We start from the raw sequence: 26,209 nt of genomic DNA on the forward strand, positions 1-26,209 counted from the left end.
GCGGGCAGAACGGGGCAGGAGGCGGCATCGAGGATAGGGCGAGGATGAGGCAGAGCCAGCGGCGCAGTCGGCACCGCAGAGCCCGGATGGAGGGGAAGGAGCCATCCGGTGCCCTGGGGAGCCGCTCAGCCAGCCAGGAGATGGGTCTGGAGGAGGCCAGCCCCATGGAGGGGGCACAGGATGGGGACCAGCGTGGGGACGCAGCCTCAGCGGAGGCGCTGATCCAGGGGGAGCCAGAAGCGAGCGGAGAGCCCATCAGGTTGGTACCTGGGGAGGGCGTTTTGCAGTTCGCGCGGCTCCTTGTCCTCTCCCTTATCTTCTCCCACCTCTTTTCATTCTGCCTCCCTCCCACAGGACAAATGGGGTCCCTGCTGGTGATGCCGAGCTGGCTGGGACTGTTGAGGAGGGGAGCCCCCCGCAAGGAGCACCCGAGACCCCCCGGGGGAAGACGGGCAGCCTGATAGAGCAGGACTGCAGCAGCCTGGACACCAGCGAGCAAGCGCTGCTGGAGGCCAGCCGCACCGTCAGCCGGAGCGAGCCTGACCTCTCTTCCATCACCCCCAACACCGAGAAGGCCACGGAGAGCACCACCATCATGATCGATGTCCACGACTCCGCTGTGGTACAGAGTGAGGACCCGTCTCTCTTTCCTGAGCCCCTCTCTCGGCCCTCAGGGACCCTGGGGTGGGATGGAAAGCTGCTTCCATGGCTTTTCCTATCTGCATCCATCAACTGGCAGGGGGCAATTTTCCTTGCTGCCCCTTGCAGCGCCTCCCTCCAGCACCCCAGTTTTGCAGAGGAGCCCAAACGCAGTGCTGATGTGCCACTCTCCCCAGGAGAGCTTGTCCCTTTCTCACCTCCTTCCCACCCGCCCTTTTGCCTCATCCCATTTTTCCCCACTTGGGCAAAACTCTTGCATCCCCTGTTTTTCCTAACACATCCGCAGCCTCCACCCAGCTCGCTGCTGCTCAAACCCATTAACAGCATCCTCACTGTCAAGGTGAGATGCTTTAAATGGTTTTATTAATTAAACAGCACCACAAAAGCTGGCCTTGTTAAAACCTCTTTCATCTGCTTCATGCCGGCAGCTTGTGTCTTTTCATCCCTTCTGCTTCCTCTCCCTGTAATGGCACAGGGATGCGAAGCAGAAACTGGGGGGGTTGCATGTGCCTGGGTGGTAGGGACACCCCAGGTTGCTGCCTGGGTGCAAGACCAAGCAAAGGCTCTTGCTTTCCTGCAGTTAGCAACAAGACAGATGGAGAAGCCAGCCCCTTAAAGGAGGCTGAGACCAAAGAGGACGAGGAAGAGATGGAGAAGAAGAAGCGGAAGAAGGAGAAGAGCGAGACGGGCAAAGCGATGGTGCCACACAGCTCCATGTTCATCTTCAGCACCACCAACCCGTGAGACATTTTTTGGACTGTAGGAGCCCGGGGCTGGGGAGGGCTGCCAGGGGACGGACCCCTAGATGTCACTGAAAACAGGGGACCCTCTTGGGAAGGGGGCTGAATGTCTCCCAAAGAGCCTGGAGAAGCAGCCACAGCATTCCCCAAGCCCCGGGAGCGCTCTCCCTCTGTGCCAGCCACGCTCGTGACTTTCTCTCCCAACTGCTGGTTGCTAGCTGTGATTTTTATTCCATGTTTGCTGCATTTTTCTGCAGTTAGCTGCTCCCTGTAGTTCTTGCCCAGCTCCAGCAGCCTAGAAGAATAAGCCCCCCAGTTTCTCAGGGACTCTCCCTGGCTGGCCACAGGGTGGTGGGGGGCCTAGGACAGCCGAGCAACGGGGTCAGCAAGCCCAAACCACCCTCAGGCTCCCTTATTTCGCTCCTCAGACTTTGCTGCCATCTTTCTGCTCTGGAAGCTGGCAATGTGGGGTGGGTTTTGCACATGGGCCATGCCAGGGGCTCACAGGTCAGGGTGCGGGCTGTCTCCCTGCAGGGTGCGGCGGGCTTGCCACTACATCGTGAACCTGCGCTACTTCGAGATGTGCATCCTCCTGGTGATTGCCGCCAGCAGCATCGCCCTCGCGGCGGAGGATCCCGTCCTCACCAACTCTGACCGCAACAAAGTGATTGCAAACCTCCCCTGCTTCCCCCATCCTGCAGGCTGAGGTCCTGCGGGATTTTAGTTTCCATGGTGGGGCAGCATGTGGGACACGGATCAGGGCAGCTGATGGCAGCGCTTGCACCATTCCATGGGATCTGACTTCTTCCTCCATTGCCTTCCTTTATAAACCCTGGAAATCCCTCTCAGCCTCCCACACGTGAGGTTTAGAGCTTGGGGAGCAGACCAGGGCTCCTTGTCCATAGTAAAGTAGCTTAAGCTGGGGAGATGCTGATGTCCACAGGGGTTGGTATGGGGGAGCATGATTCCGGCTCGCAGCATGATTTCAGAGCCACTTGCACCATGCGTGGGGAATGTTCCTCTCTTGCCTATGCAGGCTGGGTTTATGGCTGTCCTGAACTTTTAGGTGACAGGTTGGGTTTGGGGCATGCAAAACTGACCCTCTGTTGGCACCTGAGCCAGGCAAGCGCTGGGTGTGGGGGCAGTAATGGGATCTGGATGGGTGCCAGTCAGCCCATTTGCTTGGCAGCGGCTGCAGAGCGCCCATGCCCTCTCTCTGCAGGTCCTGAGGTACTTTGACTACGTCTTCACTGGTGTCTTCACCTTCGAGATGGTTATCAAGGTAAGAGGCCTTGCAGGCCAGCTGCTCTGGGGGTGCTGAGTCCCACATCGTCCTTGCAGTGGGTGAGGAATAGCTCAGTTTTTTTGGTTCTGGTCCTAAATTTGGATGATGGAGACTTAAAGTTCTTAGTGGTGGGAGTCTAGAATGCTCAGCACCACTTTTGTCAGTCTCTGGCTCCAGGCTCCCACAAAATATGATGCTCCTTGCTATATACCTGGGGTGTAGGGCTGGGTCCTCTGCTCCCCAGCGATGTCCCTGTCCCCAGCGTGTCCTGCCTACGGCTGCTTCCACTCGATGGCTGAGCTGCTTATTCCCTGCCTGTTTTTCTCAGATGATCGATCAGGGCTTGATCCTGCAGGACGGCTCCTACTTCCGAGACCTCTGGAACATCCTGGATTTCATCGTGGTGGTGGGAGCGCTGGTGGCTTTCGCCTTGGCGTAAGTGGCTGTGTCCTTGTTGGCTCCCTGCCTTCCCTTGGCCGGGGTGGGAGGAGGATGCAACCGTGTGTTATGGCTACTAGACCCTGATTTATTTTTTTTTTTATTTCTCTGCACTCTTCTGCTCTGCTTCTGGGGTGGCTCCTGGAAGGGGTGCGTGGCTGCTCCAGAGATGTATTTTTCCTTGTCTATCAAATGCTGGTGAGCAAGCAGGCAAGGAGCAAGGCAAGGCAAGCTGGAGGTGCTAGGAAGAGGTTGGTGGTGAAAGTGGACTTGAAAGAGGGCAGAAGGGGCTGTTAGAGAGGGAGAAAAACTACAGGTGGCAGAGCTGGAGTTACATGCCTGCTACGCATCTTGGGGCGCACGGAGACAGCAAAATCAGTAGCCTGCCAGGTGAAGCTGCCCTCTGAATATGTTTGTGCTGGAAATGGTACCCCTGGCCGGTGGCTTTTCCTCTGGTCCAAGAGGGAGCATTGCCCTGGAACCCTGCAGGGATGGGGATGCAGCCGGTGGGGTTTGTGCCTGTATCCTCTGCAGCATCGCGCTGAGGGCAGGGTGCTGTGGGCTTGCTCTGCAGCGTGTTCCTGTTGAGCATCACCTTGCAGTTGGGCTCTGGTACCGAGCTTGTGGCACTGCAGGGTGGCTCAATGTCTGCAGCACCTGTGCCATGGAGGGGAGAAGCGTCCAGGGATGAGTTTCGTGCTGCTCTGCCCTCCTCTGTGCTGCCAGCTGGGGCAGGCAGTGCAGCACAAGCTTGAGGAGGGATGAGTGAGTGCCAATGTGATGCTCGAAGGCAAGGGGCACCCCCTGGTTCCTGGGGCTGTGGTGGCCCCTTGGTGCCTGAGGAGGGAGAGGAGCAGAGAGGAGGGTCTGGCACACTGTTGTTCTCTCTTTGTGCCTTTGGCACTGATGGTGGTGGTGGCAGTGCTGGTGAGAGGGGAAGGCCTGGCAGCAGCATATACTGGAGCCCTGTCCTTCTCCACAGCTCAGGTACCGTGCAAAGCTCTCAGGGTGGCTGGCTCTGAGCCCCGAAGTTGCTCGATGGATTGCAGCCCATAATCCATCCCTCCCATCTCACCCCTGGCCGGGCAGCAGCTCCTTCCCCTTGCTCTCGCCCAGTTGCACCCGCCCTGGGTCGTTGCTTTTGCTTTCCTCACCTTCCTCACCCCCTTCCTTGCCTGGTGCTTTCACCTGCTGCTCTCTCCTCAGGAAGAGCATGGAAGAATTCAGCTCGCTCAGCAGAGGGAGGAACCAGTCCTTGGGCAGGGTGGGGGGCTGACTGCAGACCTCAGTATGGGGAAGGGGCATGGGGCAGGTCTGCTGCCTGCTGACATTGCTCTGAGCCTCCGGGAGGCCACCCAGGCCACCATGAGGATGGATCAAGCATCTCTGGGGTCTGGCTGATCCCCCCCCACTGCCAGGGCAGCCCCTCCGAGCATCTCTGGAGGTGGGGCTCAAGAGCATCAGCAGCCCGAAGACAGACTGGGTGGTTTGAGGGGTTTAGGGGAGGACAAGGGAGTCTTTTCATTCTAAGGCATCTTTCATCAAAACTTTTTGATGGCTGAAGGAGGGAAGGTTGATGGCTCAGCCTGCTCCTGGGTGGATAGGTGTCTTCACTCCCACTAACAGTACTGTATTTGGCACTTACTGTCCTCTTGCCCCCACCCCACAAAGGTGACGGTTCCTGGGGTGGCCCCTGGAGCTGGCAGAGTCCCCACGTGCCAGCACCAAGCATATGGGGAAGCTGCCATGCCCCTTCCAACCCTGCTTGCCATTTGCCTGCCTCCATCCAGCCTCCCAAGGGAAGAAGTCCCTTTGGGCACGGGGCAACCGAATTCTCAAGGGCAAGCACCCCCATCAGCTGCAGCACCAAACCCCCTCCCATGGAGAGGGCCTTTGCATCTCCACGTACATTTGCAGCAAGAATCTATGTCACCTGCCCCCTCTTGTAGCCATAGCTGGGTCGGTACTGAGTTGCTTGTGTTGTGGATGAGGGCTCTTTATAATGCAAACCTGCAAGATTGTCCCTCTCCCCCACGTCTGAGGACAGCTCCTGCTGGAGGAGATGATCTCATGGCTTTGGGGGTGAGGGGAACAAAGGAACGGCAGTAATTTCCAGTGGGTTTATACATTACAAAGCATTTATAAGAACACCTGCGTCTCTCCTTGGCAGCCCATCACCGCTGTGGCCCCAGGAGCCACAGGGCGTTTGCCAGCTATAAATGTCCCAACCCGCCGCTCTCCCTCCTTCCCTCCCTCCTGGTCTGGAGAGGAAAACTCTGGAGGTGACATCTGAATCCCTCTCCTTTTCTTCTCCCTCCACAATCTCTTTGATATGGGGCTGGGGGGCAGGGGGTGATGTGTCCTCCCTCTCCCCCTCCTTGCCTCCATGGTGCTGGGTGGGCAGAGCGGTGCCCATGGAGTGGCTGTGGTGATTACGTGGCTGAGAGCGGCTGGTGACCGGGTCCGGCACTTGCCAGTAGAAGAAGTGCTGGGACATGCCATGCCATTAGTGTTTTCTGCCCTTTTTGCCTCCCTCTGCGGTTTGGTTTTCCCGCGAGGGGGCCTGGGTAGCTGTGGGTGCAGCAGGAGGTCTCTGAGCTGGTCCAGTGGTGCCACCATCATCTGCTGGCCATCAGTGCCACATCAAAAGCACCAATGAGCCAGTGTCCACCTGTAAAGCCGTGTCTCCGTGTGCCGTCACGGCTTGTCCGCTGCCTCCTCGGAGCCCATGCATCCCGAGCGAGAGGTCATCTCAGCTCATCTGTAGCTCTCTGCGTGGAAAGCTAATACGTCACTCCAAATGCAGCCTAAATAAAAAGCACAATATAAAACCGTAAATCTCCAAAGAGTTCAAATTAAATTAGCTGAAATAACCAGAACCATAACTAAAGACCCTGCTCACTTTTGCCTCCCGTGGCACCTTCCGAGGAGGCATTGCGCAGGGGAGCAGAGCTCGCTTGAGGCTTCGCAGAGCTGCTGAGAGGTGGTGATGCCTGCGCCTGCAGGCTGCGGCAGCGGGAAAGCTTGAGCGGTGGAGAAGTTGAGCAGTGGTCAGCACGTAGCTCCCGTTGTCTCGCCTGGTGAGCAAGGGCAGGGGTTTTCCACCCAGAGGTACCCAGCAGAGCTGCCTCTTTCTCTGCCGAGCAGCATCTCCTTATGCTTGTCAGCACCGCTGTCTGGAAGCAAGAGGGACCCCTGTGTACTGCAAAAGAACCTGGCATGAGGCCAGTCAGGACAGAGGTCTGATATCCCATCCCAGAAGCGCTGCAGGGTTAAACTGTCACCTTTTTGTCACACCTTCCACCTCTTTCACTAACATGCAGACAGGGTCTGGGGTTATTTTTATGTTTTTTAAGAAATGTTTTACTTCTTAGGCCTGCCCCCAGCGCTGAGCCCCCTGCATGCACATCACAGGGACTGAGCTGAATCAGGGACAGAGGTTTGGTTACAAGAAGAGACCTTGTAGACCACCTTAGCTTGTCCAAGCGGGTATCCTGCTGAGTTGCAGGAGATCCTGTGCTGCAGCTCAGGCTCTTACTCAGTGGCTTTCTTGATGGAGGTGATTTACTAAAGTTAGCCTGTCTGGATGGGAACTGTGGCCTTGCAGGTACGTTCCCTCAGAGGCACCTGCCTTTGTCTGGTTGGGGCTGAGCCTCAGGGTCCCTCCCCAACTTCTGGCCAAGGAAGACCATGCGTCTGCCCTCTGTCACCCACCATCCTACTCTACGTGGGTTCCTCTTGCAGCAGTGGTTTCACTACACGCCCACATCCCAAAACCTCCAGCAGGGAGGGCTGGGGCTCCCGGCTTGCTGGATGAGTCTCTCCCTGGAGATAAGCCCCATCCTAGAGGACACAACGTGGTCTACTCATTGTGCCTTTCAACCCAGGCATGGAGCAGTGGAGGGCTGCTGCAGGGACCCTGCTGCCTGAGAGCCTGCGGTTGTCCCCACGCAGCTCCCCCACTGCTTTTCTTACCTTCCTCTCTTCTCTCTTTTTCCCTCTCTCCGTTGGTGCTGTTTGGTGGCTGCCGGGCTGGATCACCAACAGGAACGCTTTGGGGTAACTATGCTGTTTGGGTCGCTGCAGGGTGCCGCCCTGGGGAGCGTGGGGGGATGGGCGCAAGCGGGTGTCCATCTGTCCCACACCTGTGCTGACCCTTAGGTGCATTTGCAGAGACTGGAGCGTGCTGCTCTGCACGCACCCCTACATTGCCCTGGGATGCATTAAAGTTGGTGTGCTCCAGGAAAGCACAGGTGGGATTTTCTTTGCAAGCACAGCAATCCCTTGTCTTTGGAGGAGGATGCTTTCATCCTGGTTCTCTGTGTCTGTGCAGCACCCTGAGGTGGTGTGAAGCACACCCAGGGGAGCAGGGCATGGGGAAAGCAGTGTCCGCCACAGAGCTGAAGGCTCTGCCCCAGTGGGAGCTTTGCCCTCACTCAATCGCTGCAGGGAGTTCAGCCCTGACTCCTCCGAGGGCATGGGATGTGGTTCACGCCAAGCCCAGGGGGCTGGGAGAGCTCAGCCTCAGCCGTAGACACGTCAAAGCCAGGCTTTCCTCTGGGCGTTATCCAGCTCTATGTCCCATATCCGTGTTGGATCCCAGCACAGGAGGTTTCCTGAGGGCTGAAGAGGTCCCGCCTCAGCAGCTGTAAACCACTGCAGTTGAGTTGCCCTTGATGGCAGCTCGCACCAGCTGAGCACTGCCCTCAAATCCTCACCCCAGCCCCAAGCTGGATGCCCCAGCCACTTACCTAGACACTGATGCTGAGCAAAGCAAGAGATGGGAGGTGCAAAGTGAGGCCCAGGGCTGTTTGTGCAGTTGCTTCCCATGCATTTATGGGGCTGTGCTCCTAGGGAGGACTATTAATTAGTGGATGTGTTTCCATCTCTTAATGATTAAGCCCATTATTGTGCTCCCTGTTGCGTTAACCCTCGCAAAGGAGCTGTGTAAATTGGAGCATCTGTTGTGCTAAGTCATTTCCTTGACATTTTTTGAGGGTGCCTGGTGGATCCAAACCGTGCCACCTTCACTAGGACCTCTCTGCTCCATCCTAGCATCCAGCCCATGGACTTTAGTTAAAAGACAAGAAAAAAACCTGGTATTGTTGTTGGGATTCATCATCATATTCAAGAAATGAGGGTCACAAAGGGGCTTTTCTAAATAATTGTACCAGTAAGCTCTGCCCCCCTTAGCTGACTTGGGGTGGAGGCAAGTGCAGCCCAGATCTGGAAAGGGAAGAGAGGGCTGAGATATTACATGCATGTGAGATAGAGGAGCAGGCTGACCGTGGTGGGTGGTATTGATGGAATAAGGCAGAAAGCTGTAAGAGACAGCATTTATGTGAACAAACCAAGCGCAGAGCAGGTGCTTCCCTAGGGGAATAGAAGGACCATGAATCTCAAGTTTAAAAAGGATGGAAAACCCTTTGTGAGACACCTGCATGTAGACCTCATTGAGTGCACCTCCCTCTCCCTCATTTTACTATGAATTTCTTACAACTGGTGGTAACGGTAGGCAACAATTCGCAGTGGTGGGGGCCTTCTGCAAGCCCTGTCTGCAAATGGCACATGCCTGCAGTAGGGAAGCAAACCTCCTGGCCCTGTTGGGCAGCATGGTTTGGGGACGTGGCGGGGGGCAGCGTGCCGCAGTGCCCTTCGGGCAGCTGCCCTTGCTTGGGGAGAGCGTTTCCTCGCCTGCCCCAGCCCTGGCATCACACTGCTTCCCACAACGAGGGAATTTGTTAAGGTCGCTGCTCCACAGCGAAGGGGAAAGGTGCTAATCCCGAGGAGGAGAGGACTGCTTTATTTTTCATGTCTGCCAGCTGTCAGCGTGGGTGTTGGAGGAGACTCCTTTAGGTAGGCTGAGCGCCCAGCAGTCACCCATTTGTAGGCCTCCTGTTCCCATCGTCACACGTGCTGGGGAGGGGGTGTCAGCAGTTGAAACGCCCAGAACATCCAGCCTCGGGTCTGCAAAGTTATTGTCTCTCCGTTTCATTTTTGGGTGCGTGTGCCTCCCTCCAACACGATAGGACCAACAAGGGCCGGGATATCAAGACCATCAAGTCTCTCCGTGTGCTGCGGGTCTTGAGGCCCCTGAAAACCATCAAGAGACTGCCCAAGCTGAAGGTAACAATCCCCATCTCCTGCCTTATGTCTGTCTTCTCCAGTGTGGACTGGTGGGTGCAGGGACCACGCGCTTCGATTTGCTCGCGAGCAATGAACAAGTAGTTTTCACAGAATTTGCTGTGGTTTAGGAGTCCCATTTCCAAACACAACAGCCTTCAGGCTGCTTCATCTCTGGAGGTGCAGTGAGTTATTAAAAGCAAGCCTGGATCTCTGCAAGGTGTCAGAGTTAGTTCCTCTGCCAGGGAAAGTGGGGTGGAGAGGACACAAAGCAGCAAAGTCCAGATGCTCTCCTGATAAAACAGGCTGCCCTGGCTTTGGGAGAGCTCAAATCTCTTTCCAAAGTTCATTATCTTTCCCACCAGAGCAGCTTGCAAACAGCTCGAGATTTTTTTGTGCTGTGCTCTCATGGTGTTGCACCGGAGGGGGATTTCCCATCTGAATAGTGGGATTATTTATGCAGCGCAGGTAGGATTTTGGATTTCCCTACCTTAGCCGATGGGGTATAGAGCCAAAAAGGAGTTAAGAGACCGAGGAAGCCCTGAGTTTTTTTCACAAGGCGACATTTGGCTGATAGATGAGGCCCAGGGTGGCACCCCAGAGATGTGAGTTTTGACTCCAGCTGTTCCTCCCTTCCACTGGATGGATTCAGCCCATATCAGTTCAATTCTGGACACCTCTGTCTTCATCGTGAAGCAGGGGGATAAGGACATTCCTCTCTTTCTTTAAGAACTGCTGTGAGAACTAGGGCTGAGAGCACAGGCTGGGGAGGTGCTGCTATTGCAGGCAGAGGTATTTGCTCTGCCTTGTTATTCATGGTGATACGAAACAAAGAAGTGTTTACTAACTGGTCTCCAATGCTGCTAATTGCATCATCAGGGCCATCCCCTGTCTGCTGGCCTGGTTGCAGAGAACATGGAGGATATAAATATCCACCCCTGCTGCCGTCTCAGGCTGCTCGATGTCCATTTATGTGCTGGGGGGTACTCCAGGTATTAAACTCAGCCATAAAATAGCCTTCTGTCTGGGAGAAGGCCCAGCTCTTCCCTCCTTTCCGCTCCAGGAGTGGGAAATGTCTTTCCCCATGGTAATCTTGAGGAAGGTTTTGGTCCTGCCCTTTGCCAGGGCTGTTGGTGCCCCAAGGTGAGCTATGCCCTCTCCTGCAGGCCGTCTTTGACTGTGTGGTGACTTCACTCAAGAATGTCTTCAACATCCTCATTGTCTACAAACTCTTCATGTTCATCTTTGCTGTCATTGCTGTCCAGCTCTTCAAGGGGAAATTCTTCTACTGCACTGACAGCTCTAAGGACACGGAGAAGGACTGCATGTAGGTGCCCTGTTCAGTAGGTCTGATGCTGCTGACACCTCTGGCAAAGGCCGAGTGCTGGGTGATGTCGTCTTTGGGTTCCCAGTTAAGTCCTTGGTCATGACCCAACTCTTGGCTGTAGTCTCTTGGGGTGGATGGCATGGGCTGAGCCCTGTCCCCATTGGTCTGTCAGTGCTGTGTATCCTTGCTTGGGATGCAGAGCCCTGTATTTTGTTTCTGTTCTCTTTTCCTCCTCCTCTCTTCCCTCTTGCTTTCCCCTTCTCCCCTTCCCCCTGGTCATTATTCAGCCTCTCCCCATTTCTCCCTCCAGCCCTGCAGGAGGAGAGGTGCCCTGCCCCCCGCCACTGCACACACACGCTGCCCCCGGGGTGTAAAACCACTGTCTCATAGCCTGGCAGTGTAAAAAGCAAGATCACTGCTCTCTCCTAACCTTGCAGAGGGAACTATGTGGACCACGAGAAGAACAAGATGGAAGTGAAGTGCCGGGAATGGAAACGCCATGAGTTTCACTACGACAACATCATCTGGGCTTTGCTCACCCTGTTCACAGTCTCCACCGGCGAGGGTTGGCCCCAGTGAGTATTCTTCTTCATCCCCCCTCCTTGAATGGGGGTGAGCATATCCCCGTTGGGGTCATTGGGTTAATAACTGGCTACACCCAGGTGAGACTGAGAGAGAAACTGCTGGGCAGGGAGGAGGAGAGGAAGGACAAGAAATTATGTCTGGACAAAAGAGCTTTACCCACCATATGAGGCTGGGACCGTGGCTGGGGTCAGCTTCTTCCTTAGGGAGTGGATGATGGATAATCCCTTCTGCTGTGCGGCCCTGAGGTATATTTTAGCTCAGTTTTAGAGATGACCATAGGCCCAGCCCTTTCTTCATGCTCATGGGCAATTTTTTTCTCTGTATGTGGAGCACTGGAAGATCCATTTTCCATCAGGAGCAAAGGCAAAGCACCATAAAACAGGCTGTAGGGTTGTCCTTGTGAAGCCAATTCAGACAGAGGTTTGTCTTATCATTGTTACAATTGTGGACAGACAGAGCTGGCTGTACAGAGTGGGTTCCGTGAGAAGTGCCATGTGGTGGCAGTCTGGATGGGCATATTTCTGGTTGCTTTTCTTCACCTGTCTGCCCACAGGGTGCTGCAGCATTCGGTGGATGTGACGGAGGAGGACCGTGGCCCCAGCCGCAGCAACCGCATGGAGATGTCCATTTTTTATGTCGTCTACTTTGTGGTCTTCCCTTTCTTCTTTGTCAACATTTTTGTGGCTCTCATCATCATTACATTCCAAGAGCAAGGAGACAAAATGATGGAGGAATGCAGTCTGGAGAAGAACGAGGTATGGTGTGGGGAGGGGGAAAGAGGACATTTCCATGGGTTTTCTGCAGTTTGGGAGCTTGGAGCTCCCTAGATGTTGAAAAGGTGTAAGAAACCCATGAGTCATCTGCCTGCCCAGCCCATGAAGGAAAGAAGTGTGGCAGCTGCCGTCCCCCACCTTACCATCGGCCAGAGTCTGATGCACGTTGTTTTGTTCCAGAGGGCCTGTATTGACTTTGCCATCAGTGCCAAGCCCCTCACGCGGTACATGCCCCAGAACCGGCACACCTTCCAGTACCGGGTCTGGCACTTTGTGGTCTCCCCATCCTTCGAGTACACCATCATGGCCATGATAGCATTGAACACCGTGGTGCTGATGATGAAGGTGAGCTGGTCAAAGTGAGCCTGTCCTGTTTGAGGCACTGGGGAGAAGGAGGATCAGTCAGGATGGGAATGGAGGGTATTCTGGGTGTTTCTAGGAGATGCTTTGAGACAGAGTCTGAGCATGTATTCCCTTGGCATAGTCACTTGAAACACCACATGGCCCAAACTGGAGCTGAGATCTTCCCTAAATGAGATGACCCAAACGATCTGGACCTCTTAACTACTGCAGAAAGATCTGGATTTACTCTGTGCTTCCTTCTTAGAAGGAGTGGCAGCTGTCCCGGGAGAGGGGTGGAGAGGGGAAGGAGGAGATGGTCTTGAGACACCCAGGGCAAGGAACCCAGGGCAAGGACCACCACAGGTCTTCCCTGGGACAGTCATCAGCCAAGAGGCTGGCAGGCCCCCTCCTGGCTAGCAATGTCTCTCTCCTTCCATCAGTACTACTCTGCTCCGTACACCTATGAGCTGGCCCTGAAGTACCTGAACATCGCGTTCACCATGGTATTCTCCTTGGAGTGCGTCCTCAAGATCATTGCTTTTGGCTTCCTGGTGAGTGGCTGCCCCTGTTCTTGGTAAGGGTATTAATTTGGACTTTGGCAGCACACAGATCACAGAGGGAAAGTGTTAATAATGTGAGGTGCTATTTATTTATTTTAGGTCCCAGCCTGAGAGCTGCTTTTAGGTTGGAATCGCTCCTTTGCTTCTCATTAAACTTCCCACTGCTGGATGCTGGTGGGGGAAGCCATGCCGTTGCTTTACTTTTTGTCTTGTTTCTACGGTACTCTGGTGCCTGGACCATGTATATGCTGTGCCTTGTCCCTGGGAGCCATGAGATGCTGGTGCATTGCAGCCCTAGGGCTGAATCAGTTGGACGAGACCTGACCAGCAGTGAGACCTCCCTGCCTAATTCACAGCCCTCAAGTCCCCAGCTGCTCATTTAAGATTTGAAGCCACAGACTGCTTTTTATTCAGCTACTCTTTGCTGCTTATGAGCAGCTGTTGGATTTGCTCTTTTATCATTTCTTTCCTGTTTCTAACCCATACTGGGAGATGAGGTCCACTACCAGGAGGGTTTCTAGCCACCCTCCCTGCTCCCAGTGGTGCCAGCCATGGTCAAGTCCAGTCTTGCACCAGCAGAAACAGCAGGGGCTGAGGTGCATCTGGGTGCCCACAAAGAGGAGGGCAAAGCTGCCTCATGGCTGTGAGGGTCAGTGTGATGAGCTCTTGCAGCCTGACTGGGCTGGCTGTGGCCCCTTTTCCCGCTCCCATTCACCAGTGTGGCCTGTCAGATGTGAGTCATCTCCCAGGAGAGGCTGCTCACTGCAGACACGCTCAGGTCTACCACCATCCCAGACGCAGGACGGTGCTCCAGACCGTGGCTGCATACAAATGGGCAGCAAGGTCTTTGCCATCACCGCTGTTGTCCATGAGCAGCCTTGGCCCGTGGCCCAGCGCCCTTCAGACCTGCCATCCTTTAGCTCAAATCAGTGTTCCCTCTCTCCTTCCTTTTGCAGAATTATTTCCGGGACACCTGGAACATCTTTGACTTCATCACCGTCATTGGCAGCATTACGGAGATCATCCTGACGGACACCAAGGTGAAGCAGGGGCTGGGAGCAGTGGGGCAAACTGCTGCGGGGTGGGGGGCTCCCGCCTCCCTCTTGACCCTCTCATCTCCTCCCAGCTGGTGAACACCAGCAGCTTCAACATGAGCTTCCTGAAGCTTTTCCGGGCTGCTCGGCTCATCAAGCTGCTGCGCCAGGGTTACACCATCCGCATCCTGCTCTGGACGTTCGTGCAGTCCTTCAAGGTGAGTCAGAAGCGCCCTGGTCTCCTCCCAGACCATGGTGCTGGGGTACTGCTCCCAAGGTCTTGCTGACTTGTTGGCTTGCAGGAGAGACGGATCAGCACAGCTTACCTGCTCGCTGTGCTTTATGTACTCCTCTGGAGCTGGACCTGTGCTAACTGAGATGACTCATGTGCTTCTCTTGCAGGCCCTCCCCTACGTCTGCCTCTTGATCGCCATGCTTTTCTTCATCTATGCGATCATTGGGATGCAGGTGAGCACAGACATATCAGTGTGCATCCCTCGGGTGCGGACAGGCTGGACCAACATGTCCTCAGCATTATGCACAGCAGCCAGCCTCGTGCCTGCCTGTCATTGCTTCGCTTGGTCACGGTGTCTGGGAAGGTCTCGAGGGTGGAACAGCTTGTTGGGAGCTGCAGAGCTGCATGCCCTGGGGGGGCTGCCACAGGCTTGATCAGTCAAGCTTCACAGCTGCCTTCCCCACTTGTACCCTTGGAGATGCGGCCTTGGGGACTCAGTTGGGCATCCTGTGTGGCAGCTGCTTTCCAATCGCCGCCCCTTCGTTTCATAGGCACTTCAATTTTAGAAATGACACCCCATCTCCAACTCCCTAGCAGCCCCCAGAGATTGATTTCATGCCTGAGGGACTTGGTGAGTGACCTTCTGCCTTTCCCATCCAAACGGCTGGATCACAGCCTGCCATCCACCTTGTCCCTCTGTGGAGGGATGATCTGATGGTCTGCTTGGGCTCTTGTGCTTAGGGACCTGCAGTGACCTACCAGAGGGGTGGGAGGTCTGCAGAGCATGGAAAGACATGAGCTTTCCAGGCTCCAATGGGTAAATAGGAAGCGCATGAGCTAAACCCCACACATGCTGACAAAGCATCTTTGATGATGAGCGCTTGGGATCTGGAGCCGCCTGATGAGCAAGCCGCCACAGAACCCAACATGATTGCCTGACATGCGCTGCCAGGACGGGCAGATTTTGGGGAGGCAGTGGGCAGCATTGGTGGCCTCCTGCTCGGGCTGCTTGGCAGTGCTGGTGTTTAGTCTCTTCCATCCCATTTCTCCCACCCCGAGAGTCGTGTGGCTGGTTTTGGCCGCTCTGTCCTACACATGTCGGCACCGACTCCAGGTGTTCTCTGTGCTAAACAACCACCATCTGACTCAGCCCCCCTCCCTGCTGTGTGGTAGTATTTGATTTATTTTATTTTTTTTTAACACCATTGTGAACAAATCCCCAAGCAGTAAAGTCTGTGGGCGTTATTTGAGCAAAATAGCTGGAGGCAGAAAATATTCTACAATTACACATTCCAAAAAACCTGTACAGGGAAAAAAATACTCTGCAGTTAGTGTATTTTTAGGTTCACGGAAAGTGGAATAAATATTTAACAGTAATAACAGCACATTTTTCCTATTTGAGGCACTCTATGGATGTTCGTTATGTCCTACCACGGCTTTGGCTGTGGGTCATTATAAGGATATTGTCCATGTCTGGGGCTTTGTTGCCTCTTTTTTGCCCTGGGGATGGCAGTCCCCAGTGTCTGGCTGTCCATGGTGGGTTAGCAGTTGGTCTGCCCCTCCCTCACTGAGCCCTTCCCCACCAAGGGAAAAGCTCCTGGGAGTTTCCAGCACTGTGGCCCAGCACCCACCCAGGGTGGTGCGACTCATCCCTCTGCCTCCAGTGTGCTTGGGACTGCTGGGTGCCATGCGGTGCTTGGATGCTTCCCGTAGCACAGCAGAGGGATGGATGTGGAGCGGTTGGACTCAATTGATCCCAGGTCTTCCATGCTCCTGTTTCCATGGCAGCTTGGCCTCTCGCAGCCTTTGCCACCCACTGCAAATCCCTGCCAAGGAGAGGAGAGTCTCCTTCCCAATGGCTGCTCAGCGCCAGCTCCTTGGTGTGCTGCTTGTGCACCGGTGTGCATTCGCTGGGGCGCTTTTCCATGGGGGATTGCACAGTGGTGATGGATGTGGGCTGCTTTGGAGGCCAGCTGTGCTAAGGGTGATGGGCCTGGGGCAGGATCAGTCCGTGCAGCACAGGGGTGCATGCCCATGAGCCAAGGTGAACGTGCAGCCACTTCCACTGGCCAATGAGCTCTTACCTGAATAACTGAGCCCTTTGCCTTCCTCCCATAGGTTTTTGGCAATATCAAACTAGATGAGGAAAGCCACATTAACCGGCACAACAACTTCCGGAGCTTCCTGGGCTCCCTCATGCTCCTCTTCAGGTAGGCAACCACAGAAAACTCCTTTGGCAGTATTTTTGGGTGCAGGCATGCTAGGAGCCAGCCTGGGCAGGTTCTCACCGCAGGTGGAGGTCAGCTTTTGATGCTAGAAGGCAGCTGGGCAACACATGGCCACAGGAGCTCAGGATCTCCTTTTTCTTTTTTTTTCACCCTGCCCTGAAAAGGATGGCTGTCTCCCAGCTCTTTGGATGGGCTGGCTGGGGGAAGTTGGCCCCATGTCCCAGGAGCTACACCCTGGCATGGTTGCACTCCTGTGGGTCGGTTGCTGCTGACCCAGTGCCTTGCTTCTCTGCATGCCGGAGATGTGCTTAAATTGGCTAGGGGATTGCACAGCTTCTTCTGAGGCTTCTCCTGGGGGCATCCTGCCATGGCTCCGTCTCGTGCCACCACAAGCTACTGAGCACAGGCGTGTTGGGTGCAGGAGTGCCACGGGAGAGGCATGGCAGGAGATCATGCTGTCCTGCCTGGAAGGCAAAGGCTGCGAGCCAGACACAACGGCGACGTCCGGGCAGAATGAGAACGAGCGCTGCGGCACTGACCTGGCCTATGTTTACTTTGTCTCCTTCATCTTCTTCTGCTCTTTCCTGGTGAGTTCCTCCCCTCTGAGAGCCGTGAGGGTCCCTCTCATCAGCCTCCTAACCTGCACCACCGCCATTGCGTCATCTGCCATCGTTCATCTTCCCACAATTACCCTTCCTTCTCTGCCTCCCTTCCCTTCTCTGCTCCCTCTCCCCCCACTTTCCTTTCTCTCCGCCTTTTTCTCTTTCACTTAGATGCTCAACCTGTTCGTGGCAGTCATCATGGACAATTTTGAATATCTGACACGGGATTCCTCCATCCTGGGACCTCACCATCTAGATGAGTTTGTCCGGATCTGGGCAGAGTATGACAGAGCAGCGTGGTATGTAGCCAGCTCCTTCTCTCCCGAGCAACCTCTCAGAGCTGGTTTTAAACAGGTGTCCCGGTGTTCTGCCATTGGAAACCAGCTGTGATGCCCAGGACGGTCAGAGAAGGGCTGCTCGCACTTGCAGTCATTACAAGGGCAGCAGCCAGTTCCTACAATGCCTGCCTGGTGGCACAGGCATCTTGGGTGATGTTCACGGTTTGCCATGGTGTTTCTCCTGAGTGCTGGAGGTTCCTGCTCTTCCTCTCCTCCCCAGCCAGCGGGCAGGTCCCTCTCAGCCTCCTTCCCTGTCCCTGTGCACCAGCTGGGTGCCTCTGCACCAAGAACTGCTCCATCGCCTGGTCCCCAGCACCCACAGCTCCCCATCAGAGCAGGGCTGAGCATGTCTCCATGGGGAGACACCAGGGGTCTGCTGGGCTCCTGCCAACTCACCTACAGAGGACCTTGTCTGGAATGTGTTTCCTGGGGTAGGGGCATTGTGTTCCTATGCTGGCCAGCCCACTCGCCCCTCTAGAGACAGGAGGACTTTGTTTTCTGCACTCGTGCCTTTGCTGATGAGGAACACAGCAAACAGGGCTCCCACCTGCAGGCAGCAGCTTGTTCCCAGCAGCCATATAAACCCTGGGTGGCCGGGCTTTGGCACCGCTTCCACTGCTGCTGCAGAGGAGCTGCTCTCTGCCAGTCCTCCCAGCATGGTCTGGAGCATCCCTAGGGCAGTGTGGAGCCCTCGGCAGCTCTGGGAGCCCGTTTGCCCTCCACTCATTCCCAGCTCCACAACGGACTCTTGTGTGGCCCCTTCCTCCCTTCCCCAGCCCAGGGACGGCCTCTTTGGAGCCATGACCCACCACCGCTGCGCCGGGGAGCATTGGCGAACTTAGCTCAAGGGCTTTGGCAGCCACATGCCCTCCCTTTGGAGGCTCTTCACCTCCACTGCTAATGCCCTGCCCCTCGAGAGACCAGCTCGAGCCAAGATATTATTTATGCCTAATATCATCAGCTCCTGGCATAGTTTCCTCCCCTGTTTCTGTCCAACCCTGTGCAGCTCAGTGCTGGCCAGGTTCCTCCCCACATGGCCTCTTCCAGCACCCTTGCTGCTACGCAAGGCCCCCGTGAGCAAGTGGGTTTGCTTGTTAGTGGGTGACTGTGCCTTGTGCGCAGGGGAGAGGTTGGCATGGGTGAGTAGATGTCTTGATGGTCAGCTAGAGAAGGGAGAGGAGGCGAGAGCAGTGAAACACCCAGCAGCTCGATGTGGGGCTTCTCACCCATGGCTTTGGGAAGGATTTCTTCACAACAGGCACTTCATTCACTCTCACCCCACATGGTGGTGGCCTGGGTCTCCAGGACAGTCACTGAAAAAGTGCCTGAGCTGTCCTGTTGATGCCACGCACCCCTCTGATTTCTGAGCAAGCCCTGCTCTTTTGTCATGTTATGTAGGCAGGGATTAGGGGACATGCACAGGAGCTGGTGGTGCTGGGCCCATGGGGCAGCCCTGGCCCCCATTGCTGGGTGAGGAACGGGTGAGTACATCCAAATAGGTCCCACCACCTGAATGGGGCAGCAGTTCTGCATCCTGACACCGACACCAGCACATGAAGTGTCTTGCAGGGGGACTGCCTGACACCAGGGGGGCTCAGGAATGGTTTTTGCCCAGATGGTTGGGTTAGCTCTGGCCAGTGATGGCGAGGGGATGGAAGAAGAGCAAGGAGAAACCAGAGGCAAAGGCGCTGGGTAGGATGGTAATGCTGATCTTTGCCTCCTCATGCGGTTTCCCTCCAAGCTTGTCTAAGGATGCCCAGGAGGCTGCAGCACGCTGCACCTCAGCACTTCCACCCCACACGGTCCTGCTTCCTGAGGGGCTCTGCTCTGGAGTGGAGTGGGGAGCTCAGCATCCAATGGCCCCTGCACCCTATCCTCCCAGCTCTCTGCCTCAACAGCTTTGTTATTTCAGCCGGTGCAGGAGGGATATGGGCCATATCCTGTGACGGCTGCACCCGGGTCGGGGGAGATGCGCTTCTGTGGGCGAGAAGGGGTGTGTGTATGGGCGGGTTTGCTTCTAATAATGTGTCTGGTCTGGTGGTCTGAGCACAGGACTAGACCGCGAGAGACCTAGGTGCTAGTGCCAGAGCCACTGGTCACCAGCTGGTCACATTATCTCTCCCCGCCTCAGGTTCCCCAGATACTGGAGATACAAAGTGACTCAGCTGCCAACCTCCCTGGGACCTTGGGAGGACCAGAGAGTTGGCCATGCAAGGGCAGGCTCTCTGGTGGTGTGATGGGACACAACTCCATCAAAAGGGCTTGTGATGGCTAGAACCCAACCAAGCTGCAGTCTCACCCCATCTAAAATCCCAGCCCTCTCCCACCAGGCGTAGGCGGCCAAGGGCATGATGAGAAAGGGTGATGGGATGGTGTTCACTGCCAGAACTGTCCTTCTTGTGGGTCAAGATGGGTCAGTGTGAGGAGGTGTGAGCTGACTCATGGTGGAGAAGGCAGTAACAGATGCTCACAGCTTTTCCCTCTCTGGGTCTGACAGAGCCAGAAGGAGAAAAGCTGTGCACACACGGGGGGTCTTGCCCCACAGATGGCCCCAACATCCCCCCGTTAAGCTCTCCATCCTCCCCTCCACCCTCTCAGTGTCCTATTAACCCACCTGTGCTTCCTTTGCAGCGGCAGGATCTCGTATAAGGATATGTACAAATTAGTACGGGTGATCTCGCCTCCTCTGGGCCTAGGAGAGAACTGCCCCTACAGGGTGGCGTGCAAGGTTTGCCTCCCAGTCCTCCGCCACAACCTGGCCACGGGACGCACCATCCACCCCTCCCACCCCCCCGCTCCACCGCCACCGCGCCTCCCGAGGGAACCCTGACGTTGCTTTCCTTCGAGTTTAAAGAGGTCCGCGGCCTCCCAGAGCCAGCAGCTGTCCTCCTCGAGGGGAGGCATGAGTGGGGCCAGGGGGGGCTCAGAGCCTCCCAGGGTGGGTTTCGACAAATTGCGTCCCCCAGCCAGCCCCACACCCCAGCTCTGTCGGCGCAGAGAGCCCCCAAAGGGTGCTGGGCTAAATGCCACCACCCCTGCTTGGCTTCTCAAAGTGCCTTCATGTGGGAGCAGGAGTTTTTTGGGGTTCAAGTGTGCTTTACTCCTGGTGAGGGAAGGGGGAGCAAAGGCAGGAGGATGTTGGGGACTTTGTCTTTTTTTGGAGAGTGAGGACTGGGGGGAGGACGGGGAGGCCAGGGTGACCCCTAACTTTGGGGGATGCCGTGCTGTGCCCAACAGACCCTTCTGCAAGCGTGGCACTCAGAGGACACATGACCACCTCTCTGGGGAGCAGGACTCTTGCTAGTCTTGCCCTTGGCTTGCCAGACCTGATAGGAGGAGGTGGCACCTGGACACATCTCGAGCTCAACAGCTCCTCTCCCTCTGCTTGAGCCAAGCTCCCAGCTGCTGGCCGTGAGTCCATGGGAGGGTTTGGCCTCCTTGTGTCTCTCTGACTTGCACATTTTTTAAAAAAATTGTTTTGGGGTGACAGTTGAGCAAAATCCTGCATCTGCTGTCTTCTCTGAAGTGCCATGACACCCATGCCTGTGTTCATGGCACAAAAGGGTGAACCACAGAGCTCGCTCTTCCCTCTGCATCCCTCACAGCATCTGAGAAGATGGACAAGGGAAGCTCAGATGCCCCCAGCCTGTGATCTTGGCTCTGCAGGGTAAGAGGGTTGCTCACCGTGGCCTGTTGTAGCTGCCACCATCCTCCCTAACGTATCAGAAATGCTTCTTCCAGCCAGCATCCCTGGAGCAGGTCTGTCACCCTCCACAGCTGGTCATGGGGATGATGCACGCATTTGAAATCTTGAAATAGACCACCAGAAGTAAAGCAGAGCAAGCGAGACAAGACTGGGACTCTTGGTCATCTCATTTATGAAGAGGTGTTTTGCAGTAGATTTCTTGCAAGAATCTCAGATGGCTCATCTGTTCAAGGAGGGGCTCTTCTTGTTGCATCCCTGGCAAAGGATGGTGGCTTTGCCGAGGGCACTTGCTCAGGTCCCTGCAGACAGAAGACACCTTCAGGAAGAATTCCTAACCTTTCTCATTTGACATCAGGGCTTCACTGGCAAACGCTGCTCTCCTAAGCTGGATCAGCTGATGCTTAGAAAGGTACCTGTGATGCTTCCTGGGAAGAGGGAGCTCTGCAGCAGTCTGGGCTTTCTGCTGACTCTGTGGGATGGACAGAGCAGTGAAGGTGGGTAACCTCAAGGGGAGGTGGAGGCAGAGAGAGTGAGACCAGCTTCTGCTGTCATGTGAGACACCATTCCCATCTCTTCCTTGTATTACCTTGGTCTCCTCCTCCCTGTGCATGGGCTATTTCAAGGACATGAGAGATTTTCAGGGATTTCTACTGCCCTGGAACAATTCCCAAAAGGCAATTGATGAAGAAAGAAAACCCATGTGGTTGTTGCATCTCACCATCATGGTCCAGATCCCAAAATGCCAACCCAACCTGCTCACCTTTCAGTTTGGTGAGCCTGCCCTGCACATCACAGTGCAGAGGTTCACCTTCCTGGAGCCCGCAACCCTATCCTGCAAGGCAATATGACAACGATGACTTGCAGAAACAACCACCGATGTGTTTATGGAGTGGTGGACAGCCTGCTCCGGAAGAGATGGTTCTTGCTCAAGTTCAGGATGCAGCATGGTGGTGCAGCGTGGTATGGAAGCATAACCACCAGGCCATCTGCAGGTGGGCTAACAACAGGGCGTTGATGCAGGAAGACTTCCCATGGAAGTCCAGCAAGCTCTGTCCTTATGCTGGGGAAAGCACTGGGGAGAGCAGGTCTTGTAACCAAATCTTGCTGGGACTGTATCCTAGCAGCCAGCTCCACTCCTTGGGGCTATCTCTACCTTTCTTCACCTCCTCTGCTTCCAGCAGTCAGAAAAAAGTCAGCCAAGGCATCTCTTTTGCCCCCTCAGAGTAGCCCTTGAGATGATCATGGGTCAGGCAAATGTTCCACAGACATTGATGTCCCTGTGGACATCTCCTATTCCTGAATCTACTCTCACATCACTTGCTATTCTGGTGCTCTGTTCCTAACAGCCTGGCATGGCACAGTACTTATTTTCAAACCACAGGAGGACAGATGTCCCCCAGGTTTCCCCCTCCATCACTCACAGGGTTCTCTCAGAGCACCAGGACTGAGCCATTAGTACCTGGCAGTTTTACAGGCCACCCTGGGCCATAGCCACAGGGCACATCTCCATCCAGACGCAGGGCAGATGGCCAGCTCTCTCATCAAGGATGCGCCTATGCTGGGACCAGCTCTTGGGACCAGCCATCCTGTTCAGATGGATGTCATTCCACGTGCCTTCCTGCTCTCCACTCCATGGGGATGTGTTTTCTGGGCACTGTTGTGCTGCTCAAAATGCTTTAAGATCTCTGCTATGAGAAGCAGCAAAGTATGCAGCCTGTCTGTGAGAACGGACAGTGTGGTCCTTCTTGGTTACTGATGCGAACTCTTCCTTTCATGGGAATCCATTCCTCCTTCATCGTGCAGAGAATTTCAGTATGAGAGTCAGTGTCTGACATGCGCTGGGTACACTAAGCCCCCACCAGGAAGGGTGGGTGGAAGATCACTGTCTTGCTTCCTTTTTGCACAAAGTTCTTGAGCATGAAAAGTTTGAAGTCATCTTCTTCCCTTCAGACACCTCAAGTCAGTGCACATCCAGCTCTGCCATGGTGCTGCTTTATGGACTCCTGGACCTGGATATTTCCTCTTGATCATCCCACTTCAACGTCTCCAGCATTGCTACCAATCCTCTTTTCAACTCGTTTAGGTGTGTCAGGTCTCAAGGGGGATGGCTTGCCCAGCCTGTTCTGTGCCTGCACCCCAAACAGCGCCCACTGCGGCTCATCACCATCCCTAGTTCACATCCAGAATATCAGGACTAGTCTTGGTGGGGGCCTCTTTGGTCAGGGGACTGCTTCCAAACCAGCCAGTACCCCCTGAGAAGAGGAGATATTTTCTTATCCCCTTTTTACACTGTTCTCAGCACATGGCTAGGGAATTAGCTAGGATCCCCCAGAGGGGCTTAAGTTTTTGTCAGTACCCTCTCTCACAGGCCACCCTGGCTGAGACAGGTTCCTCTCCAGCAGCATCCTCCCAGTCTAGCCATAAGGGTTGATGCCTTTGCTGTTGCAAGGTTGCCCATGCCCATTCACTATCCTGAACATTGCAGTGCCTGGCATGAGGGGAAGAAGAAGTGGCTGAGCCCAGGATCCCCGGGGGATGTACTTGAGTGGCCTCCTGGATGTGCAGAGAAAGAGAGGCACAGCCCAAATATCTCAGCCTGGCAGAGGGCTCAAGACATCATCGGGTGGCCCATTTTTGGTAGTGTTCCTCACTGCAGCAACCCTAGGCAAGTCCTTACAGAGCAGAGGAGCACGAGGTGGGGGTCCATCCTAGCTGCCTCCCTTGGGTAACCCAAACGAACCCCAATGTTGGAAGGCCCAAACAGCTGCCTCTGCTGAGACTCTTTAAACTCCAACCTGGTGGAACTTGCAGCCGCATGTGGGAGAGAGCCAGGGCGGGAGCATGGCATGTACAACTTTTCCTCCCGGTTTTGTTTTTTCAGCCAATTCAGCATGCCTTTTGCACTGGTGCATGGTGGGAAAGTGGTCCATCCGCAGAGCCAGACGGAAGCAACTGGGCATCTTCCTTTGACAAGTGACCCTGGCCCACTGCCTTCTATGCAAGATGCTGCCTCCCAATTGCATAGACCTTATGAGCTGGGGATACACAGCCTTCTGGCTATGGGTTAGGTGGCGATGCAAAGCAATACTCAGGCCCCCCCCCCCGGGGGGGAGGACGCTACGGAGGCCACAGAGCGCTGTGGTGCAAACCACCGTTATCTCAAATAACCCATGGCTTGAGTGCCGTGTATCTGATTTATACCACTCACACACAGCCCTGGAACCTGTGGGACAAGTTGGGGGCTGCTGGAGGGCTTTAGGAAAGGGGTTGAGACCAGAGAAGGACTCCCAGACTGCTAGCGAGACAGGCGCTTGAGGCCAGCAGCAGAGAGGCGAGGGGTGAGTTGCTTTCTGCCAGCATTCCTGGGTCTGTGTGAGCAGTGCTATAAATCCACATCAGGACAGTCTCTCATGTATGATTTGCCTTGATTAACGGGTTTCCTGTTCTTTTCCTGTTTGTCCGTTTGTTTTTTCTCTCCTGTTTTCCTGTACTATTTTTGTTTGTACGTTTTTCTGCTCTCTGGGAATGCCTCCTCTCTCTCTGCATCTCCCTCCCTCCCCTTCCCCCTTCATGAGCAGTGGCCGAATCCATTACACTGAGATGTATGAAATGCTGACTCTTATGTCACCACCGCTAGGCCTCGGCAAGAGATGTCCTTCCAAAGTGGCCTATAAGGTAGATCAACCCTTCCTTCTACGGGGGCTAGAGCCGAGCAGGAGCCGGGGCTCGAGGGACCTGTGGGAGGTGGGGCTGGGGGGAGCTGGGGAGGCTTTGGGGGCATCCAACATGTGTTTAGCTTGCTCCTGGGAAGTCTGGTGCGCTCAGGAGAGTCCTGGCCATGCTGGCTGGTCTCCACTGCCCATGCAGGTGACACTGCTGTGGTCACTCACAAGCCCAAGGAGCTCTGGGGTGGAAGACCCCAGTGGAACAAGAGGGGCAGGATCAGCAACAGTGTGGAAGTGGAAGGGTTGGAGAAGCTGAGGTGAGGAGCAACCCCGTAGCACAGTTGGGAGGGTGGGATGTCCCCAGGAGCTCACTGGCCCAAGCTCATCCCCTGGGCTTGGAACCATCTTTGTCCTAGCCAGCGCAGAAAGAGGGGTAAAGCCCATGGAGATGGCAGGCAGGTGGGCAGCCAGGACTTATCCTGAAGGAGCAGCTCTGCAGCGCGTGAGGTGCCAGGCACATCGGCACGAGCTATCCCAGCGATGGCTTGTGCAAGACAAAGCCAGGTGCCTTCAAGAAGCGGCTCTGAGTTTTTGCCCCCTTGCTCCTCCTGGGGCGGTGTCCAGCAGTCAGCTCACGGCACAGGCACGGCGTCCTCCCGGCTGCATAGGCGTGGAGCAGGAGCGTGGGAAGCACTGAAGGACATGGGGTGGGAGCTGCGTGGCTTTGCTGAGGGCAGGAGCTGCTAGGGCAGAACCCAGAGCTACAGAGCAATGTGTTGTCCAGGTCTGGAGCAAACTGAAGCTTCCCTTGGCCCCGGGCTGCTGCCTGCGGCTCTCTCAGCAGCATTCAGGGCTAGCGAAGGGGGGATTTCTACACACTTGCAAACGCGCTGCCACCCTCTCCAGCTCTCATGTGTTTGTTCACACACGCATACATCCACCATCCATGAGAAAAAGGGAGGCTTGAAGGCAGGGACAGGACATGAGAAGCTGGGGGAAAAGGAATGGGCAGGGAAGGGATGACCCAAGGTATTCACAAAGCAAAATATACTCTCTGGAAAGTGGATCTGGTCACTTCGGTTTGCACCCCGCCTGCCCAGGATGGGGAAGGAGCATGGCGTGTCTAACCTGCCTTGGTTGCCCTTCTCTCTTTCCTTCTGCACTTCTTCTACCCCTCCTTCCCTTCCCCACCCTTGGATAATTTGGACCCTGTGCATGTGCTGGCAAACTTCATCTCTGAAAGACGCAAAAAGGGAGCGCCAGGATGTAGCATGCTAGAGGAATCCAGCCGATCTGAAGTCCCTGAAGGTTAGGGACCCTCCTCTCCCCTGCCCCACGTGGGAAGGGTTGAGAGCCAGAAAGCCAAACAACTCAGGAATGGAAACCTGAGCCCCCATCTCCCCTTCCCGAGCATTCTCCACGCCCGCATCCCTGATGGATCAGGCGTGTCTTCCCAAAAGTGCCGGGAGGTGCCATGGCAGCCCCGGTGCCGTGGGGAGGGGGGCTCAGGGTCCGTTCCTGGGGCGCAGGAGGAGCCCTGGAAGGCAGTGAGCCGGTGTCCTGGGGTG

The 26,209-nt window shown here is 55.4% G+C and overlaps 1 protein-coding gene across 1 annotated transcript in view; it reads left to right on the forward strand.

Annotated features, from left to right (window-relative positions):
• CACNA1E (calcium voltage-gated channel subunit alpha1 E) overlaps positions 1-26,209 on the forward strand; it is a 136,156-nt gene that overhangs the window by 66,271 nt on the left and 43,676 nt on the right. Inside the window, exons 20-39 of the mRNA XM_035900744.1 lie at positions 9-259; positions 355-629; positions 1,241-1,400; positions 1,935-2,064; positions 2,623-2,682; positions 3,014-3,120; positions 7,171-7,182; positions 9,153-9,249; positions 10,413-10,573; positions 11,011-11,148; positions 11,712-11,913; positions 12,112-12,276; positions 12,714-12,824; positions 13,790-13,873; positions 13,960-14,085; positions 14,270-14,335; positions 16,221-16,312; positions 16,752-16,917; positions 17,104-17,231; positions 19,902-19,998. Coding sequence (XP_035756637.1) covers positions 9-259; positions 355-629; positions 1,241-1,400; positions 1,935-2,064; positions 2,623-2,682; positions 3,014-3,120; positions 7,171-7,182; positions 9,153-9,249; positions 10,413-10,573; positions 11,011-11,148; positions 11,712-11,913; positions 12,112-12,276; positions 12,714-12,824; positions 13,790-13,873; positions 13,960-14,085; positions 14,270-14,335; positions 16,221-16,312; positions 16,752-16,917; positions 17,104-17,231; positions 19,902-19,998 — 2,628 coding nt within the window. The remainder of the gene's footprint in view (positions 1-8; positions 260-354; positions 630-1,240; positions 1,401-1,934; positions 2,065-2,622; positions 2,683-3,013; positions 3,121-7,170; positions 7,183-9,152; positions 9,250-10,412; positions 10,574-11,010; positions 11,149-11,711; positions 11,914-12,111; positions 12,277-12,713; positions 12,825-13,789; positions 13,874-13,959; positions 14,086-14,269; positions 14,336-16,220; positions 16,313-16,751; positions 16,918-17,103; positions 17,232-19,901; positions 19,999-26,209) is intronic.

This window comes from Egretta garzetta, unplaced genomic scaffold (genome assembly GCF_000687185.1).
Source record: "Egretta garzetta isolate BGI_Z169 unplaced genomic scaffold, ASM68718v1 scaffold598, whole genome shotgun sequence".
Lineage (NCBI taxonomy): Eukaryota > Metazoa > Chordata > Aves > Pelecaniformes > Ardeidae > Egretta > Egretta garzetta.